The 21,699-nt window shown below is 36.4% G+C and overlaps 1 protein-coding gene across 4 annotated transcripts in view; it reads right to left on the reverse strand.

Annotated features, from left to right (window-relative positions):
• The window catches only part of MYT1L (myelin transcription factor 1 like), a 129,846-nt gene that overhangs the window by 43,317 nt on the left and 64,830 nt on the right, over positions 1-21,699 (reverse strand). For all 4 annotated transcript variants that reach the window (XM_065679185.1, XM_065679186.1, XM_065679184.1 and 1 more), the window contains exons 10-13: positions 20,156-20,403; positions 17,573-17,809; positions 15,804-15,925; positions 14,812-14,880 (exon numbers count right to left, since the gene is read on the reverse strand). In XM_065679185.1, the coding sequence (XP_065535257.1) occupies positions 14,812-14,880; positions 15,804-15,925; positions 17,573-17,809; positions 20,156-20,403 (676 nt within the window). The remainder of the gene's footprint in view (positions 1-14,811; positions 14,881-15,803; positions 15,926-17,572; positions 17,810-20,155; positions 20,404-21,699) is intronic.

The following is a 21,699-nucleotide window of genomic DNA, read 5'->3' on the forward strand; positions in this document are numbered from 1 at the left end:
CAAGCCTGTAGTGCTGGGATTGTTGTGGTCTAAGTAGTAGTAGTAGTAGTAGTAGTAGTAGTAGTAGTAGTAGTAGTAGTAGTAGTAGTAGTAATAATAATAATAATAATAATAAAATGCTATTATAATATAATTATGCTATTATAATATAATAATGCTATGCTTGGAAAAAAAAATACACATGGGCTTTTTTTCAGTAATTTTGAGTAGACACATTTGTTTCTGAAGTAGAATGTCCTGTTCCTGGGATTCCTGGTTGGTCTGTTAGTATGGGAACCACAAGCCCCTTGGGAGTATCTGCCACTCAGACACTGAACAGCAAGACTGGTCCCATCAGGATTTGCAAAACAGCCAGTGACATGATTTTTCTTGTTCCCAGTGTATGAAAATGGGTCTAAGAGGAGCACTTGAGGACAGTGGCACAGGTATGGTATTTTGGTTTTCTTCACCTTAAAAGCTTCCTTCTTAAGCATGTATAACTGGCCTAACTTTTCTGTTTATGATATAAGGGAAGTTTCAGCCAAAATTAAATTAAACTAAAGCCAGATGCTGAGTACTCTGAAAATGCAGTCTTGAAAGTAGGCCTGTAGCCTGTTGGTTGCCTTGAATGCCATAAAATTATCAGTAGCATAAATCTTGAATCGTTGTCTCTGCGTTGTTGCTTCTCCCATGCTCTGCTAGTACATCTGCTTCATCTGTCTTCTCCCAGGTGAAGCAGTTTCCAGTGGGTCTGGTGGGCACGAGAGTATGACCTTGAATCTGTCACTTCCTGAGAGTTTCCTGGAGGTTGGGGATGACTTCAAAATCTATGAATCTGGAATACTCAAAATGGTCAGCACCTCCCCAAGAAACACTGGTAAAAGCTATCAGATTAGGACTGCTAAAAGCAGAGGAAGCAAATTAGCAGTTTTCATATAGTCTGTGGCCTTAACAATCCAGGTTAACATTTGGATAAATGGAGCAAACTCTCAAGGGTTTTGCTTTCCCAGACACATAAAGCAGAGTCACTACTTTCTATTTTGGGGGTGAAGAGTCAACAGCAAAAGAGTAAAATCCTTCAGTTTTAGTTTCATGAAAACAAGCAGCTTTTTTCCTCTAGGCCTAAAAACATTTGTCAGAAGACCAAGTGGGGAAATGTGAAAATACTGAGTGTGAATTATATCAGACTGTGAGAGGCAGTCTGGTCTAGTAAAAAGGCTAATGAACAGTATAGCTAACGGAAATCCAGTTTTGTTGCTGATTTTCTGTGTGAGTTTATACCCGTCTTTGAAAACGTCTCAGACTTGTTCTAATTGTTCCTGTGATTGACTTAAGATTCCTGCTCCATCAACCCTGGCTATTAAGTATACTTAATCTACTGTTTACTTGAGCCCTAATTTACCATTTACCTGGAATGTTAAGCAAGACCTAATTAATACAGAAGGGAAAAATTCCTAGTGCAGGCTTAGTCATGAATCTGTCTGCCAGGAGGACAGGCTGGGCATGACCACAGCTATGCCCACCCATACAAGTACTCCATCCTACTGCCTTGAGCTAGTCTCAGATGGAAGCAGTGGGTAGACAAATCAGGCCTAATGAAGTAACACTTAGGAGGGTACAGTGTGTTTTGTATCCTTCCCAGCCCTCTGAGAACTACAAACATTAAGCTGCAAGTTTGCTTTGCTGCAAGACATTGCAGGATGATTATGGGCCCGGGGCATTTGACATACAAGGCTGAGAGAGCTGGTTTGTTCATTCTTATGAAGAACAGTCTTAAGAAATCTTATTGCTGTCTACAAATACCTAACAGGATGGTGTGGTGAAGGCATAGCTAAAGTTTCATCACAGCTGCACAGCTGAAGAATATGAGAAATGGGGACAAGGTTTAGCATGGGAAAGGCCCAATCTATTATAAATGACAAAAAAATACCATCAGACTGGTCAAACATTGGAACGGGTTGTGGGAACTCTAACCTTAGAGATATTCAAAAATTGACTGAACAAGGTCCTGAGCAACCTGCGCAAACTGGACTTGGTCTGAGCAGGAATTTGGATTAGGTAACATTTGTAAGGCCCTGCCTACATGATCTTATAATTCGTTAATACGTCTTAAAAACTGTATGAGGCAGCATACTGTTTGGTCTCCTTTTGGCAGTACACATGCAGGCTCATTTCCAGAAAGATCAAGCATTATCTTTCTACTTGATTTCAGTCCCTTCTTGATAGTTCAAGTTCAACCATCAATCAATTTCTTTGTATAGTTGTTTGCATTTGAAATATTTATATATTTATTTGTATATGTTCAACAATTGAAAGTGATGACTTTGAAGCCTAGCTTATGGAGCTAATGAAAGCTCAGAAATTCTCAGCAAGGCAGATAAAGTAGATCACACCAAATGTCCTGACCAGTGAGAGGGACTATGTGGCTGACATAACACTCCCAGTTTCTACTCCAGGCATCCATCTGCCTCATTTCAGAGTTTCTGTTCATCCCGAAAGAATGTTGCAGCTGTCTGGGTAGCAGTAAAAGAAACAATGGAGCTTTTAGTACGGTATTCAATAACGTGAAATTGGTGCCATTTTACCCTAACCTGTCAGACTGTATGAGGCAGTTTGCACATTATGTGAACAAAGGAGACATTTCTTCAGTGAGGGCAGGAAGCTCAGATAAGACCATTAAAACTGTTCCAAGATAAACTGTTCTTTCTTGTGCTGGAATCTGAGATTGTATTGAACAGCACTTAAGTAATAATTCCACCTTCATAAGAACATTCCAAGGCATCATTAAGTAGAGCACTTGAAAATGAATTGTGCTTTTTATCATCCTGGGATATGCTCTGGTGTCTTTTCTTACTTTGGCCCTTCTTACTTTCTCCTTAAATTTAACAAAGGCAGAAAGCCCATGCTTTTGTACAATTTCCCCTTCTGCATCTCCCATAAGATCAGGCAGTACAAGCTTGGTTTATACTGTAAACATTTCTTGAAAGAGCCACTTTAATTTCGCAGTCTAATAGCTGCGGGAATAGTTTCCTAAACAGCTGTGCAGATTGGTGGAGAGGTTGGAGGTTACAAACAGGGATAAATGGCTGTGCAGCATGATGGTGCTGTGCAGCACGATGGTACTGTGCGACTGCATACTGCAGTGTAGAAAACAGCTTGCTTGCCCAGAAACACTTTGCTCACGGCTGGGAATGCAGGCAGGGAGAGAAAGTGCTCATGCTCTATTATACCTTAGGGCTCAGGCTTGCAAGCAGGGCAAAATTAGGAAAGCAGACTTGACTAAGAGGCTAACAACTCTGCCTTACATTATTTTTACAAGAAAAAGGTTTCCCTCTGATTTTTTAAAGCAATACATTTCTTTTCCAAAATCACCTGTTGATTATGTGTGCTTATAGCCAAATAGCCCTGAGCATCTTTTTACTGCTCCTTACTCTGACTTCTAATTCACTAGGCTAGTGTTGATACAGATCTTGTCCAAAGATTGATTAATACTTTTTCCAGGCTGGCAAAGAAAAGCCAAAACATTACTTCTTTTTTTTTTTTGTTTTTTTTTTCAGAGATATTGGATTAAAACTCTGACAATATATTTTAAAAGAATCACAATCCTTACAAACATTCCTGCTAATTAGCTGCCTCCTGACAAGGAACACAGCTGAAATACAAATTCTCTGTTTTGATTAGCTCAGAGGTGGTGATCCTCATCTATACGTGACATGTAAGAAGAAGAGCACCTTATTAACCTTCTGTCAGGAAGCAGGTATAGGCAGAATTCCACTCTCAGCATCCATTCAAGCAAAGGGAGAAACACGGATTTCAAGATGAACATAGGATCACAGGAAAGTCAATTGCAAGACTCTGGAACATGTTACCCTGCAAACTGCATTTTACAGAAATGTCTCCCATAAGTTGCCACTTCCCAGTGCCCATTGTTGTGGACTGTATCTCTTGCACAGAATGTAATCCGTCGGCAGATTCTTTAGAAATGATATCTTATATTTACTTTATCTTTGGAAAGTATTTTCATTGACATGAACCAACAAGAAAAGGTTTTTCTTACCCTTAAATACAACCCCCCTACCTTGAAATCTCTTTTAAAGTTTAAGATGGTGTAAAACTATTTTTGAGATCCATTTGATTATATAAGACTTTATATGAAGGTATAAAATGTATTTGGCCTGTGGTAACATTCACAAGACACATTGCTAAACATTGGTCAACATTCACAAGAATTTTTGCAAAATTTGGAGCTGTGTGGTCCTGACATACTTACTAGTCACCTATTTTTGAATCAGTAGCATTTCCTCTGGGTTCACTAGAGTTAATACCAAACTTTGTAACAATGGAATTAAAATCACGTAAACTGTGGTTAAAACATTGTATTCTGGATAGATGTTTTGCATATAGACTCATGGGCAGATACCTTTTATACGCATTAAATATTACTTATAATTTACAGAGGTTTGCTGTATTAAACTAAAATATAAACTCAAGCAGAAGTTAAATAATTTCCTTGCCAATATTTGACTAAATAATACTTTAAAAATACCATTTTCTTCTAAAACAAGTAATGATAGGACTCTGTCTATGACAGTATCATCTGGAAATGGCTTTTGTCAAGTGTAATTCTGCTTATGCATGCATGGAATTTGGCCTTGTAACATTGTTTTCACTCCATTAAAAACATGCTGCTCAGGGAAAGCTTTTCACAGGTACAGAACATAATCTCAGACCCAAAGCCAGCTAAAGATGGCAGGAGGTTTTCTATTGGTTTAAGAGGTCTTTGGATCGGGTCTCAGGAAGGACTTAGAACCACCGAAGGTCTTTTTCTGTAAATGGAAGTGTCGAGGATTAAACCTTAACTGGCTTTAAAAATAACAAAATAAAATTCTTAATAATTCCATTCTTTCAGATTGTTCACAGTGAAGTCACAACAGATGTATTGGGTATTATTAAAAAAAAGGCCCTTGCCCCTCCTCCCTTACACCTATACTTATGGAACATACTTACGCTTTCCTGACAGATGTTTCTTGATTAGTGCATCAGAGGAAAACAAATCACCACCTACAATGGTTCCTGGAGAGGCCTTGAGGAGAAACCCATAATCTATAATTTTTTTTTAAATTATTAATTTCTTTTCATATCAATTTCTATGATTTCCCTATTTTTTCCATAATTTGCTCATAAGTCTTATTCATGGAGAACAAAAACAGTGATTTACCTCTGCAGTGTCCAGCATACCCAACATTTACAGCTTTTAAATTAAAACTTATTTGTGAAATGCACAGCAGTTGAAATAACAGATAGTGAGTTCACTCCATTTGAAAGAATAACCCTGGTATTTAAAAGAAAAGTATACAAATATTTGTAAGAAATGTTTTGGGTGGGGTTTTTTTCATTTTTATATCTATTGTCTGATATCATGTCTATTTCATGGCTGAATTATAGATTCAGATCATATAGCCAAAAAAAATAAATTATATGTTATTTACCTATTAAACTCTGAATTCAGCATTCCATAGACTGCATTTCATACAGGGCCATTTTGGTTCTTTTAGCTTCCATCAGTTTATACAAGCAAACAAAACCCCTAAACTCATAGTTTTACAGGCAAAACGAGTAAGTTGTGATTTTCTACAATGTCTGGTTTAAAATGCTTTTTGCATGAATTATGTGTTCAAGAAAAGTGCCAGACTGAATGGCCTGGAAAAAAATAGTTCTCTACCTGAAAAAAAAAAAAAAAGACAGAAAAAAAAGAAAAAGAAAGAAAGAAAAAAAGACTATGGCTTGGTTTTCTTATAAACTGCTTCTGTACGAATTTATTCCTTTCCTACTTAATATAGGAGTGCTCCAGTATCTAATCTCTTTGGAATAAATTATATTTATAGCTCTTTTAAGATGATCATATGCTTTCATAATGATACCCCCATTAATTTGCAGTCTGAAAATTTGGAAACTAGATTCTGTTCATCCTGTATACTGTTAACTCTGAAGCCTGAAGATGGCTTTTAAAATATCATTCTGATTGGCTACTTTATAGCTGAACATTTTAATGAAACTATGTAAATAGTATAATTTGGGGAATGGCGTCTTAACTATAATTTATTTAGATTTGTATTTATTTCAAGGGTCTCTCTTTTTTTCTTTTTTACCACACTCCAAAAAAATAATGGCTAACAACAGTAATATGCTTATACTGCAGTCCTCCTCTAGTTCTATTTTATTACAGAAAACAGATACTGCAGTACTGCAGATACACTGGAGCTGAGTGCAGTGTAAGCACAGTCAAGCGTACAAAAAATAATTAATGATGGCCAGTGTTAAAATGCTCCTCAAAATCTATGGTGGTTTCACACAGTGTATACCAAATGAGCCCATGCTGAAAGAGCACAGTGTCGTTATCTGTGGAAGGAGAGAAATCAGCAGACTTTGAAGCAGTGGAAATTCTGTGTGTATTCTTAAGGTAGAAGAGCAGTTTTTACATGCAAATGAGCAAATGTAAATTCCACTTACTGGGAATACAAAAAATATTGTAAAAGAATATTATGATGAGGTGTTTATGAGGGATATGGGATATTTTAGAGATGTAGATACTACAGTGCTGCAAAAAATGTGTGCCACATAAAGTCCCAATAGCACTGAGATAAAAATAAAGGGGTGAACTTGACTGCATGGCAAAATCAGATGTTACTGTGCAGATACAAACACCAAGTAATCAAGTTAAAAATTGGCCATTTTAAGAAACCAAACAATGCAAGGAATTTTATAACTTTGAAAGATTTAAATAAGGCAATCAAACATGAATGCTAACCCAAGAGAGCAGCTGAGGGCATCTGCCCAGATCATCACTGTTGTATCTTAGCATAACTCTGAAGGCGATGGAGTTATGCTAATTTACACCAACTGAGGATCCAGACAATCATATTAAGGACTTTGAGTGACAATGTTACTTTTATTTTGGGTTATATATTAAAGGTTTTGGCAAGTCTGACCAAACACAGAAAGTGCAAAACACTGCACTTTTAATCCCCTTTTAGCAACTGTATAGTTTATGCAACTTCCCATAGGGATTGCCTCAGCACTTGGGATATACCACAGCATCATGTTGCAGATCTTTGCGGATCTGGATGGAATGAAAAATTGGTTATGATCTGTTGATTTGAAGCAAAAATGATCAACATCACAATGGCAGTTTGCACAATACCAAATTGTGCCAAAGACCCTAGAATTGAATACGAGCAAATGACAGGCTGAATGAGATTAATTATGTAGGACACATTCAATGACAAAGAAGTATGACCAAACCCAAGGAAGACAGAAGCAAGTATACAAATGGAAAGACTCCAGGACAAGGAGGCCTTAGAGAGATTTGTTGGGGATATTAACATAACTAAGCATATTCATTGATAATTAATCACAATTAGGTGCTCCTCTCAGAATAGCTGCTTAGTGACTGCACAGAATGACACTGGAATGACAGACAAAAGAAAAGTTTTGGAAATTAAAATGAACTGCCAAGTAAACATTGACATGGAAATATATGGCGATTAGAGGAGAGCTTAGGAACTAGGGGTTGCATCTTCAGAATTGCCTGTGTTGTTATTGCAGACACTGAATTCCACCTTCAAAGTTAGGCATATAGAAGTTGCAAGGATATAGATGCCCAGCACTTACATTCCTTCTGAAAACAAATTTCAAACTTTTAAGTCATACAGGTTGTTTTGAAAAAATTACTCTAATTCAGTGAATATTCACTGAAATTGAGACTATTTTGGGTGACAACTAAGTGGCAAATAGTTTTAAATACTGATTAAAACTCAAACAGTACAGCTATTAATAGCTTTCGTTTAAAATAGTTGAGCACATAAAGCAAAAAGCCATAAACTCTTTGGGTATTATATATGCCACTATGCAAATGAAGCCTCTAATTTAAGAGCATTTCATGGTATTTAAAACTTACTAAGGCCCTGATTCTGCAAGGTGCTTCATGCAAACAATGTTGTGCCTGCATGGAACATTTCACAGCATCAGAGGTACTGATATGCAGATGCGTTTTAAGGAGCTTTTTAGAGAGCACATGCTTTTAAGGCTACCTCTCAATAATGAAAACAATGATGAAAGGTCTTATGTAAATGCAACTCAAGTATTTTCCACTTTGGAGACAAAAGTTGACAAACTTAAGTGAGAAAAATGGAATGACTCAACCTTACTGGAGTCTGAATGAGTTATTCTAGCAGAAAAAAAGCCCAGCCACTTCCATATGTAAAACTTATTGCGACTACAGAGATGAGGTTGCTGCAGATGATGGGTTTCTATACAAAGGACATTATCATAACACCACACAACATGAGGTTGGAAATGCTAGGTATAACCTACAGTGCCCATTTGAGTATTGAGAAGTGCAGGAACAGAGCCCAAGGTGTTCTGTTCTGGCCAGGCATGCATGCTGCCATCAAAGATAAGGTATCCAAGTGGAAATCTGCAATAAATACAGGAAACAAAAATGCAAAAAAAACCCACTGAAACCACATGAGATTCCTAATTTCACTTGGCCCAAGGACCTAGCTGAACAACCGGGAAAGATTATTCCTTACAGGTGAACTAATATTGGGGATCTATATTCCTTGGTTTTGCTTTTAATAATTTAGACTCACACACTAATTTGCAATTTAATAACACATTAAAAACCACAGTTTGTTTTACCATAACATTGCAGATAAGTTAATAAAACACTATCATTTACAAATGGCTTACTCTAGTAATTTTTAATGCTACTCCAAATATATCACAGCTGGTCCTAGCAATCACATTTTTTTATATAAAAATCAGCTAAAACATCAAAGAACTTAAAAAGGTGTCTTCAGATTTCAAAGAATTCATACTTAGCATCAAAGGAGTATTTCATTATAACACAAGATTACTTACTAGGCTCAACAACCTCAGTATTCAAGAAAGCTGTAATGACAACTTCTATTAAGATTCCCATGCAGAAAAAACCAAAAGAGGACACAAACAACATGGGTAAAAAAAGCGATAATAAGAATGGAAATGGTTATTCCTCTTGCAACAAAGAGTAATTTTCAGAGAGAAAAATGAGTGGAAACAATATAATGGGTCATATTCTGACTGAGTTCTTATAGGAAGACAGATGTAATCTCAAGCAGGAAAAGGGAAGGAAAGGGAAAGGAAAAGAAGGCAAGGCAAGGCAAAGCAAAATAGTCCCGTGCAGATGAAGCAACAAACGTACACCCAGGCACTGAAGAGCAGAAACACCTAAGTGGCAAAACAGGATGTAGGTGGAGAAATCACTTCAGCAGCTAAACAGAACTCTGCAGAAATAATTGGTTTGAGCACAAATGCTGACTGTATATTGGAAGAGCTACCAAGGTTTAAAGAGTATAGGTACAACCAATGTCCAAGAATAATCTGGTTACCTGTGTAAAGAGAGAAATGTTTCTGTTGTATTTATTAAAGTATTCTATTAATTTTCATTTCTGCATTTTAATTTTGTGTTTGGAGAAGACCTATTTTTTTCGTTTTTCTAGATTAATAAAGTGAGGAAGAAAATAGTACTTTTTTCAGGTAATATTTTAGTGTATATATTCATCAGAATACACAGGCATCTCAATTTCTGGAAGGATATCCCTTCTTCCTAGTTGCCAGTTCTTGCTGAGCAAATTGCAGTAAAATTACACCAATAAGAGTGAATATTAGAGCTTATAATAACACAGAAAATTTTCCCTAGAAGTATGAACTAAGGATATTCTTCTACCCAGAAAAAAAACGTACTGCATGGAGTTTTTCTTTCTAGAAGAGTTGTAGTTAACTGGGAGAACTTCAGAGAAATTCATTTTCCTATCTGAACTGAAGACATTGCTAGGTTGCCACATCTGGGAATGGGAAAACAAGGATAAAAAGAAGATAAGATGATGACCACCAGGAGGATGGAAATTAAAGCAGAGTGACATGGAAAGAAGAAGGAGGCACAGAAATTCCAACTCTTACTTCATTGTGGAGAATGTGCAAAAATAGACCAAGCTCCACATTTTGAGTTTAGAAAAAACTAAGAAAGAAAGGAAAAGCTCTCAGGCTTCATTTTAGAGAGGGAAATGAGACTGTACTCCTCCCTGTAAGTGCCATAGAGGAATACCAAAAGATGTCCATCACAGAAAATAATGACATGGAAAATCTACATAGAGACACAGGTGCTTTGGGATTGAAGAACTGGGTATATTACAATAGTATCAGATAAGTATCCAAACTTGTAGGCACCTGGTTGAACTGCAAATCTTTCTGAGGTTCAACTTCTTTAATACAAGCACTAATGGGATTTTCTGGCAGAAAACTGACCCAAAGGAATGTTGACAATTTGATAATAAGTTTTACAGTAGACTAAGTGAAGTTTTGGTTACCTATGACCTTTGAAAAATTATAATTATTTTTACATCAAAGTAGCACTAAGTAGAAGTAAATTTGTGATTTTCAGGGAGTCTATGGTACCCAAGTTCTCTGGTTCCCACATTGGCAGTACATTGAATAGAGAGGTTCTCAGCTGGTACGCTGCATTTTGATTGGATTGATTTACTGCTGAACAAAATGTATCTTTTTAAAAACAACAATTTACATTTTTTAAATTTTATTTTAAATAAGATTTGAAATGCTCCAAAATGTTTCTTTATTATAGTATTTATTATTCTTCAATGGGATTAGTTTTGAAGTAACTGTAACTGTTAAGAATCACAGAATCAAGTAGATTGGAAAAGATCTTTAAGGTCATCAAGTCCTTTTTGCTTTACACAAGTTCTATAACCAAAAATTTAATGCTGGAAAAACTTGGATTCTTTCTGGACATTAATTTCTTCAGAGACCCTTAAAGCTGCTGACCACTTTTGTTTTGCAGCAGCAGCAGTAACTGAGAATTAAAGCTGAAGAAATTCTTCTGTTATCTGGAGATCATTGATCAGGCTGTGTAACTGTTTTGGTCTACAGTTAAACTATGAACAAAGACTCTCATGTTTCTACTTGGGCTTTGGGTGAAAGTAGAAAATTGTACAATCTGCATGGTAAATCTGAGCAAGAAGATTTACAGAAGAAAAACATGTATAGTAAGGAATAAATATGCTGACCCTGGAAGAATTTAATTGAAAGCTGCAACATTATTATTCTGGGAGCCGGGAAATGCGAGTAGTAGAATCTATGGAGCCACAACTACCAAAAGGCCATAGAGGGAGCATAACCGTAAGCAAAATAAACTTTAACTTTTTCAGAGTCTCATATTAATTTGTTTATGAATTTTATCTGAATTATATAATTCATTAATATTATTTGTTAATAGTGTCTGCTATTTAATATTTTAGTTGGTGCTTAAAAAGAATCAGTGTGTTAGAAAAACTCCAGTTAGGAAGCTGCATTATACATAACTTGTGTGTTTTGTACACCTCAGTCAAAGGAAAAAATGGATGGTAAAATGTGATATAAAGGCTTTATCAGCACATATGGGATATTTGCTACATAAGCTATGCATGGCTATGAAACCTTTCCAAACTATGCAGCCCAGTAACACCAGTCCTATGCTGCACTATTAATTCTTCTACTGCAGTATCAATTTTTCTCTGTACCCTCATGCATTAAAAATGTGTTTAATATAGATTTTACAAAGGTTGAAATCTTTATGATGACTGGAAGCAACTATGTGGAAAACCGGAACAAGGAATAAAAGATGAACAGATGAGAACAGTACAGATTGGTAGGGAGAGGACAGAAGGGATCTCAGCTTCGGATATAGGTAAAAAAATGTGTATACATTTCTCTCTACAGCTTGGGGCAGGAGCCAAGGTTACTGATTCTCACTACAATTCTGCTGTCAGCAAATATGTTTGAAGCACACCAGCAATGTTCCCCACCTCCTGGTGTCAGTCCATGTAGTATTATACCTTCTGCTGCTCACTACCGCAGTAGTTTAGGTGTCCTGTATAGCAGATATCAAGTTCTTATGGTGGCTGTTAGCCTGACAGAGAGCCAGTAGAATCCCACGTTATGGAATTCCTGCTTCTTTTCAGCTTGCTCTTTTTAAAAGCAAGGAAATTATACTCCCAGACCTCACACACAGAAATATAACAGATGTAAATGAAGTACTTCACAGTTTAAAAATTCCCAAATCAAAATCCCTTATGTAGCTTTGCTTTAGCTGTTTTGTGCATATACTATATCATTTACATGATCACATCTTCCATCTTAAGCAGCGAACAAGAGCATAAATGAGAGCTGTATAAAGGATGCTGCTGTCCGTAGGACTCCTACTTCCCTGCTTTCAATATATATGAGAAATGCAAAGATGTTTCATTTCTCTCTCGGTACCAACTTTATCAGTATCAGGATGTAGAGGTTAAGGATAATAAAAATATCAGTGTGATGGAGGAAGGAGATGGGCTGATTAGTCAATGAGCTTGAGACAAGGAGCAATATAGAAAAATATATGAAGGAAAACAGGGCAGAAGAAATGGTCCAAGTGGAAGCTGGGACTGATCAGAGTTTCAGCAGAGGATAAAGGACAGTCCCGTGGCTGTTCTGGAACACTGGACTCTCTCCTGCTTTTCCTGTACAGTTCATGCTTTTTCACAAAGGCTCAGTCACTCATGTAGGAGTGACTTCTGAATTCCCCCAGCTCTAAGCAAACTCAGTGGGTATTCTGGCATTGAACAAATACAGTATTCTCTGCAATCTTAAGAACTCTGACAAATGCAGTCCTAGAAATCTCAAACTAAGCAATCAAAATTATATGCTAAAGTTTTCTGGCTTTAAAATGGGGCTAACCCTAACCCTGACTTAATTCAGGGCATAACTGCAGATGAAAATAAACTACTGCAGATGAAAATAAACTAACTCCTTTATAACCAAGATAAAGTATTTAGTAAACAGATGTAATGGAAGTAATACATGTGTGAGTGAATTAGTAGTTACATCTTGAGAGTACAGTTGAGAAAAGTGCAGTGAATGACAGACAGGGCCACACATAGGATAATGAGGAAAACAGAAGAAATTCATTAGCTGCTTATGCAGTGATTACTGCCTGCCCTGTGCAGTGAATTGCTTTGTTATCCTATGGAAATGCATCTGATCAGAAAATGAAGGACTGCCTTGTGATGAAAAGGCAAAAGAGAGCTAAGTTAGCCTGCTTAAAATTTTGGCATTCACTAACTTGAATTCACTTAACTGAGTTTTTATGTGTTCAATAGATATCATGATAATTGCTAAATAAATAAGTTATATTAAATGCTAAGTAAATAATAGATGCTAAACCTAAAAAAATAACTTTAAATATGACTGAATCTTGTTCTCTTTGATTAGGCAAAACTTGAAATAAGTAAAGAGAATGGCATGAGATAGGAGTAGGTCTCAAGTTTAAGTTAATGTTTTAAATTTCTTCCAGGACTCTATTAGGTAGGCTTGATTGCAGATGCTCGAGAAAGGCAGAGGAGATAGAGTAATTCAGAAATACCTTCCTAATACAAGTGGAAATTTTATAAAAGGCTAGAGCAGCATGCCATGTGCTTAAAGTATTATTCATGCTGCCCCAAGAGTCTTGTCTGTGTTTTGCTTATATAATTACATTTCCTTCCACATCTACCACTTGAACCATCCTGACCCAAAATCCAGGTCCAAATCTGAGTATCTCTGGGGTTACATGCCCATGTCTTACTCTGTTTACACTTACACATTCTCCCTAATCTCATTTACATTCCCTCCCCCTGCATATCACAGAGCCTTCTAGCAGCATATACCAGCATGATCAAACCTGATTGATAGTTTCAAAACACCATTTTTGACTGGGTAGGAAATAAATTGTAAATTTTGTACCTACTGTTTGCATCTAGTGACTAGAGTAGCTAAGACTAGAAAGCAGTCTTACTTCATCAGCTTTCTCATGCTTACTTTCTTTTCTTTCCCATGCTTTACATCAAGGTTTGATTTCTTATCAGGGCATGCACTGAACCCAAGAAATGCTATTTAAGGCACTCATGCATGGTAAAGACAGAATACTGCTTGTCATGGCAGTATAAGCTATCCATTTATACTTTCCCTTCCAATTTTTTTCCTCATTACTTACAAACATCTTTCTGTGTTAACCATAGTACCAACTCAGGAGTACCACAATCTCACAGCACTAACAAAAACATACGAAGTTGCAGTTGAGCATACAGTGCAGGAAGACAGATCAAAGCTAAGCTTCATGATTCTCTAACTTTCATTGCTTATAATTGTCATTCCAAAAGAAATGAAACAAATTGTAAAGAATGCATTTTAAGTAGGGGAATAACTAAGTAAACACTAAAAAAACATAGTCAAATGAGAAAATTCATTAAGCTGATAACAGTGATACGAACCTGGGGAAAATTATGCAAGCATTAGGGAAAAAGAAATTGTTTTCTCTTCCCTCCGATCTACATCTGAGAAACTACAGCCCTTTACTGGTTGTAAATACTGAGAAGTATTTCATCAGTCTGACCACATGAGAATTTTCTGTTCTAACTAGCAAACTCAAAAGTTCAGAGAAAGATTGAATAGGAATTTAAACTTTTAGGTGAAATTCCAGAAGCTCTGACTTTTGTCCATCCCTATCACATAATGAAAACACAAAAGGAAAAGCTACATCAACAGACTTATGTATAGAGCCAGCCCGTATGGAATTTCTAGAGACTTCAACACATGATGCAAGTAGGATCAGTCTCTTCTGCACCAGCTCTCCAGACAGCATTTCTAATTTCTGATACAACTATACACAATTTGCAATCAAATAAATATTTATAAAGAAAGTATTTGTTCTATATATCTTACTTGAGTTCTTGTGAGCTTGTGGCCAGCATACTTCGGATGCTTTTGTCAGCCAAGGGACAGCCAGATAAACTGTAAGACATGGCAGGACATATAAGTAAGTTAATCTTCTCATCAACTGAACACTCCCAAACAAACACAACATAAAAATTAAAAAGTAAAAGTTTGTAATGCAGAAAAGCGATGGGGCAAGTGCTGTAATATTGAATTTTGTAATATAGTTAACCCTCTGAATATATTTAGGTATCAACATTACTTCCAAAATTACATACTGTAAATGGTCTTTTGCTTGTTTGTTTGTTTCTCTAGGAACTAGTAAAATGTAACAAAAGATATTTGAGATTCCTGGGTTAACTACTTAAATGCTTAAGAATACTTTGGAAATTTTAGTAATCTATTTAAAAATAAAAGACGTTTATACAACACACAAATTAGCATGCTTTTAAGATCAACATATATTACTCAAAGGGTTAACACATAGTTCAACGTTTTACTTTGACAGCATTGTTGAGGTAAGCTGAAAACAATAAATTGAAAAGACAGAATCCACCATGAAAAAAATGAAGTCACACCTTCTATGTGAGGCGTAATTACCAGTCACATGACCACTCCCATCACACCCTGGTGTTGGACATCTGCCACCAAACAAAAACAAAAACAGCCAAAATAGTAAGTATGTTTAAAAAAAACTTTTAAAAGTTTCATTGTTTCCAGTTTAGCTGCAATGACTGCAAGGGGTTTTAAGCATCCTAATCGAAAAGCTGCAAAATGAACAGGTTTAAATGAAAATGGTGTCTCAATACAATATAGCATCATTAAGAACAAGCAAATACACGTTAGCTTATCACTTTACTTAACTGGCAGTTTGAAACATTTATATGCTGCAAATGTTGCATGCTCATACTGCAAGGCGTATATGTACTCGTTTGTTTAAAATAAGACAAAGAGAGAAAGGTTAAAAGGAGAAAAATAATTTCACCTCACATTATGCTTACGTTATTAAATCCTTTTTGCTCTCTTTGCATTGAGGGTATTTGGGTTTAGGACTTGGGATAGTAACTTCACCAGGATACCTTCTTTCTTCAAGCGCCTCTTGGAAGGGATCCAAATCTTCTGGCTACAGGGAAATACATACACATTAGTTTCAGCCAGATGAGGTTGCAACTTACACAAAATAATGCAATGCAGAGTCATCAGATGTAATCACCTTCTTTATCTTATTCTGCCAGAGAAATTGAAATTATTTTATATAATTTCACATATTAAACCTTTGAACAATACTTTGATATTTCTATGAAGACTTAACAACATGTGGAATATATATCTTGTTTAACTTGAAAAGAAAATAGGCAAACCAGCTTTTTCTATAGCTGTCATACCGTTTTCCTTTAGAACCTAATACAATATCTTATGCATCAAAAACAATCTTAAATAACATTTTTAATGATATAGAACACCTCAAAGATGAAATAGGAGCAATCTTAACATCTACACACAGAATCTCAATCTTGGGCAAACCTCAGTGGATCTGTCTGGAAAAACAGAATTATACAATTTGCAATTAGCTTCACTGATGCATTCCAAAACTCAAAATCCTCTGTTTCAGGACTGAAGTGGCTGAATTCATTAATTCAGCCATTCCTGCAGATGGTGCTATAAACACCACAGCAGAAATAAGGAGTTCTTGCCCCGAGACAAAAATGTTGGCTTACCTCAGATTTCCTTGATAGTGACAGATATCCTAACTTCAGTGAAATTAATAGCAAAGCTGTAATTAACAGCAAAGCTAGAATGCATTCAGTGTACCTAGTGAAAATGCCACTTTTCTATATGTTTCAAACTTGCTGAAAATAGTTTTATGTTTTAATCAAAATTGTCAAGTGATGTGCTACACACAAGTGATTAGCCTAATTTTCTGTTATAAACCAAGAAAAAACTGAGAACAAGCTCTAGAAGTCTCCAAAGAGCTAAACTACATTGAGTGCAGGATCATAAACTGCACAGTGGATACGGGTTAAAACCTGATGAACAGAAGGAGTGACATAGAACCTTGCCAACAAGCCTCTTCAATGTCATGGCTATTCTAAGTTTTGAAAAGTAAAAAAAATTCACTACTGTATTTTCTTTATTTTCCTCTTCTTTCTAAGGGTTTTGCTGTTGTCTTGGTATTATGAATTGAAAAGAAAAACTGATTTCTAAAATACTTTCTTTGTATTGAAAGAAAGTATTTCATTAATACAGGCCCTTTCACAGACAGAGCTATCAGTAGTGTATAAGTAATCTAGAAGATTAGCTGAAATAGTCAAAAGCTTACATTATACTCTGCTGCTTTTCTTTAAATTGATTTCTAAGTAATACACGCTTTTAAATACTCAGAATATCATTTATGGTTTTCAAATTTAGGAGAATATCTTGAGAGCTGATTAACCCAGTATTGCACAGTTATGACAACTTGCTTATACAGAGAAAAGTAATCTGGATATCGTGAAGTGATTTTACTGCAGAAAATATTTGTTAACAAGATGATGTTGTTAGAAAACATGATTCACATTCATGGTTCAAACGTTGTCTTATGGAACTTAGTCACAGATCAGATGTGTGCCAGCATGGTATAGTCCTAAAGATTAACCAGAAAAAGTCCTTTTTGTATAAACCCACCATTTTAATCATGTTTTAATGTTTTCTCTTTCCCTCCAAATTTCAGAAATGTAACAAATTACCAAAATCAGATTGCAACAAGAACTAATAGATGAAAAAGACATACATTAATCTCTTTGGAATCATCTTCATCTATCCTAGTGGGCTTCATTTTAGTGTAGTCCACTGGCAAGTCCCAACAGTCATTCTCATTCAGTTGGTAACACCGGTTATTCATCACAGCTTGCCGTTGCGGGGACATTGGCTCCAGTGGTGTCAAAATGGTACAGCAACCATCTCGCTGCCTCTGCTTGTTCATGCTCAGATCCAATGTCCCATTTTCATCGACTTCCATATCAGGATTCTGTCAAAACAAGAAAAATACCGTTAATTCAGCTTCACACTAGCAAACTGTTACCTCTTCTTCAATCTGACTGCCTAGCAGAATGATAAAAAGCTTTTCCATTCCTGTATAGATTGTAAGCATTGAGCCCCCTCCCACACATAGCATGATGCTGTTATACAACATTAATGCTGTTAAAGCAGATTTCTTCCTGAATGGCTAATCTTGTGTTTGGGGGAAGAGGGGAGAGTCTTCATTACCCCTCCTGCCACCTGGCACACAGGTGAAAAATTTGGAATAAAAGGAGAAATCTTTAAAGGTATTTACTTGTCATTGTATTTATGTTCTTGATTCATTCTGTGACAGGTGAGTATAAGTTAACATCTGCATAATTCTTGTTTCCAGTTCTGACACCTGTCTGGGTAATGAAAGTAACAAAAACCAGCTAGCATCAAATAGTCTGTGTTTCTTTGTTTATTTAAGATTAACAGTCAATGCTTAAATAGATAATGCCAGAAAATTAAGCAGCGAGGTAGGGTAGCAAAACAAGTCCTTTCAGACACCACGTGCCAGTGAGGAAATGCATTTAGATTTTACAGTTCATTCCCTGCAGATGTAAATGTTTTAACATTTCCTGTGTCTATCTTCATAATTAATAAATTTAGGTAGCAGAATAGTTGCAACAATAATTGCACCAATTCCTGCAGCAACTGAGGTGCTATGAAAAATAGGGTGAATATGGGCTCTGACTTTTTCTTTCATAGAAACAAACAAGGGCTATCTGTTATATTAGACAAGGAGAAATAAGGTATCTTAAAATGAAGTCAAATTTAAAAAAAAAAAAACCAAGGAGAGATAAAATAAAAATGTCCACAGAGAATCCCACATCTTTTCAAAAATGAAAAGCTCCATGAGAACTTGGGTTTCAAAACCAATGTGAATGAGACTGCCTCCTTGTATGTCTGGTGACTTTCTCTTCTCTTGAGTAACAACAGAGCTGCAGGGAAGCACTGTGAATGTAACTCTCTCTGAACTACTGCCTTTTGTCAGAGCATATTTCTGATTGCTGCTATCCTGCTAATTTAATTTAGAAAATACTTGTTTATCTTCTCAGATTCATTCCTTCACCCTCAATATAGGGTGACACACTAGGAGAGAGGCCCCTTCTGGTTTTGATACAGAAGATATTTTTCATTTTATTCCAACTTTTTCCATTGTGTTGATATAGATAACAACTGCAATTATTTGCATGCCAGAAAGTACTAAGTAAATTAATATAACAAGCAGCATTTGAAAACAAAGTCACCATCTATTTCGGCTAAAATCATGGTTATTACTAATACCTAGTGCTATGGGTTTAGTTTGTTACGAATGATCTAGGGGCTTTACAGGATGAGAGGAAGATATGTAGAAGATATCTGCCTTTGTCTATATGTAGAAGAACAGAACATGTCTGCCAGCTCAAAAGCTCTTCTGTAAGCACAATAAAAATGCTTTCCTCTGCACTGCATCTGTCTACTTAGCCATCTAGTGGTCTTCTATAGGAAGCACCGTACTGCTGCTGCATGTTAAACACTCATTTCTTAACAGCTGTCACAGTCAAAACTTTAAAGTTTATAATAAAAACAATCTTCCATGAATCATATAGTATACTGTTTTTTCTTAATATATAAAGCTTAACAACAAAAGTCAATATAGCCATTTCATAATATACTGAGTCTCTATGAACATGCAGAACATACTGACCCTGCACTACTGTTAAGCACGTTTAAAGTCACCTGTACCAGAGGATTTGTTCATTCGAAATGTATTATGCAGTGACTTCAGAACTGTGATATTACAGGCACACAAGAAATTCTAACATACAAGTAGCATAGATTTCTTTGTATTAGATCTTACAACCTTAGGTCTCATTTGTGACTTTTTTAAATGAAAATGCATCGTTAAATCTTGATCCTTTCACAAAATGTATGAATCAGGCTGTGTTTAGCCAAAAATTCAGTAGTGCGATTAATACCACTTGAGCAATCCAAACATCTTTTATAATTACACTAGTAATTATCACCAGTAAGAGACAAATTTAAAACAAGGAGTACATGCTACCAGTATCATTAGTTTACAAACCAGTCGGGATTTCCCCAGACACTTGTGACCAATTTGCATCTTACTTTTTTTTTTTTTTTTTTTCCCTTTTCCTTCTCCCTGCTTTAGCAGAGCTACCAGATTATGGTAATTTAGAGAAAAAGAGAGAAAGAAAGAAAAAAAAAAGGCAAGATGTACTAAAGCTATTCTTCTATCTATTAGGGCCACACAGCAAGTGCAAGTAAAGAGAAATCTTCATCAACAAACAGAATTACTAATTTTTACCCTTGCACAGAGATCCTGAGGCTTAGTGGAGAGGTTCTGAGGCATCTCCCTGCAGCGAGTGGAGAGATTCAGAATAGCAGTAGCAGCCATGTGCGCTGCCTCCATGTCATGAGTATAGTCAAAGCTGCTCTTGCTGCAGGTACTGCTGGCACTGCTGCCTCCACCACAACTCATATTGCTGCTGCTGCTAGGGGCATAACTGCTTGTTGTGCTGCTGGTTGGACTTGAATTCTTACAGTAGCGTTTAGCTGTGGGAAGAAATATGACAAGGATGACTCAAAAGAACGAGCATTCTGCATAAGTGAAGAGAAAAAAAAAATTGCTGGAGGTGAAATTTATAATGAGCAACAGTAACTGATGCCAAAAAAAAAAAAAAAAAGCCCGCAATAGGAATGATGGCTGTATTTCTTGATTTCTGTCTGTGACTTTTATATTCTACATATATGAGTTTGTATGAAATAACCTCCTGTATGATGTGACCATGAATTGTTCTGACAAACAGTCTGGATTTAGGTAACAACCAAAACACAGAAACACTGCTTTTACCCTGCATATATAGTCAGACAGAAGGTAGGATCTGCTTGGCTTATTCATTTTATTAATGAGGATCAACATAACACTACGGGACCTTTTCTTATTTACATGAGCAAACTGTAGATTTAAGGCCTAGACTCCCCAGGTCTGCTAGAGATCAAGCCCACTGTAAGACTGACAGGCATGGCATCTGAGCCACAGTGCTTCTCATATGTCCTCAATCACGCCATGCTTCCTAAAAGGTTTCTTCTTCCTATATCACAGGCAAATATTACAACGCTGGCCATCAGAAAGGAGAGAAACGTAATGGAAGAAGAAAGGTGATGGTCTCATGTGAGTTTTACCATGGCTTGCACAAAGGCAGAAACAGTGGCTGTATAAATGGAAACAGATATAAGTGAAATGTCCCCACCTTCAAACAACCTGACCACCCTCAACTCTTCACAGAAACAATAAGAACCAAAGACATCCATTCCTGCCCACTCCAAGGACAGCGGCACTTAGCTGCACTCTGAATGACAGAAGCCACAAGCAGTCACAGAAGAGCCAAGGCACTGACAAAGCTCATATCGAGCCTATCTAAACACAACACAGCACTGTTGCTGCTTCTAAGAAATGCTTCTTGCAGCCAAAGGTACTACAGTAATAATGGAAAACAGCCCTATTAGCCCACTTATTTCTCCAACCCTCTTCCCAAATAAACGGTTTTAAAAGTGTTCATATAAAGTGTAGGAAAGTGAACTCATCTCCTAAATCTAAAAGTTTAGGTATTTTCATAAAAAAAAAAAAGTCAAGGTCAGAGGATACATACATGCATATTACAGCGACTACTTGCCCTTCAGATGGAAATGCATACTTCAGAGATCATACCTTATAGCACAGTATAACAATAACCAACTAGCATGCTGATTAGAGAGCTATACAAAAAAGGTCAGGCCCTAGCTAGAGCTCTTCCATGATGGGCTCCACTTAAATGCCAGACTCTTCAGGTGTATTTGTCTGAGCAGACA

This window comes from Lathamus discolor, chromosome 5 (assembly GCF_037157495.1).
Source record: "Lathamus discolor isolate bLatDis1 chromosome 5, bLatDis1.hap1, whole genome shotgun sequence".
Lineage (NCBI taxonomy): Eukaryota > Metazoa > Chordata > Aves > Psittaciformes > Psittacidae > Lathamus > Lathamus discolor.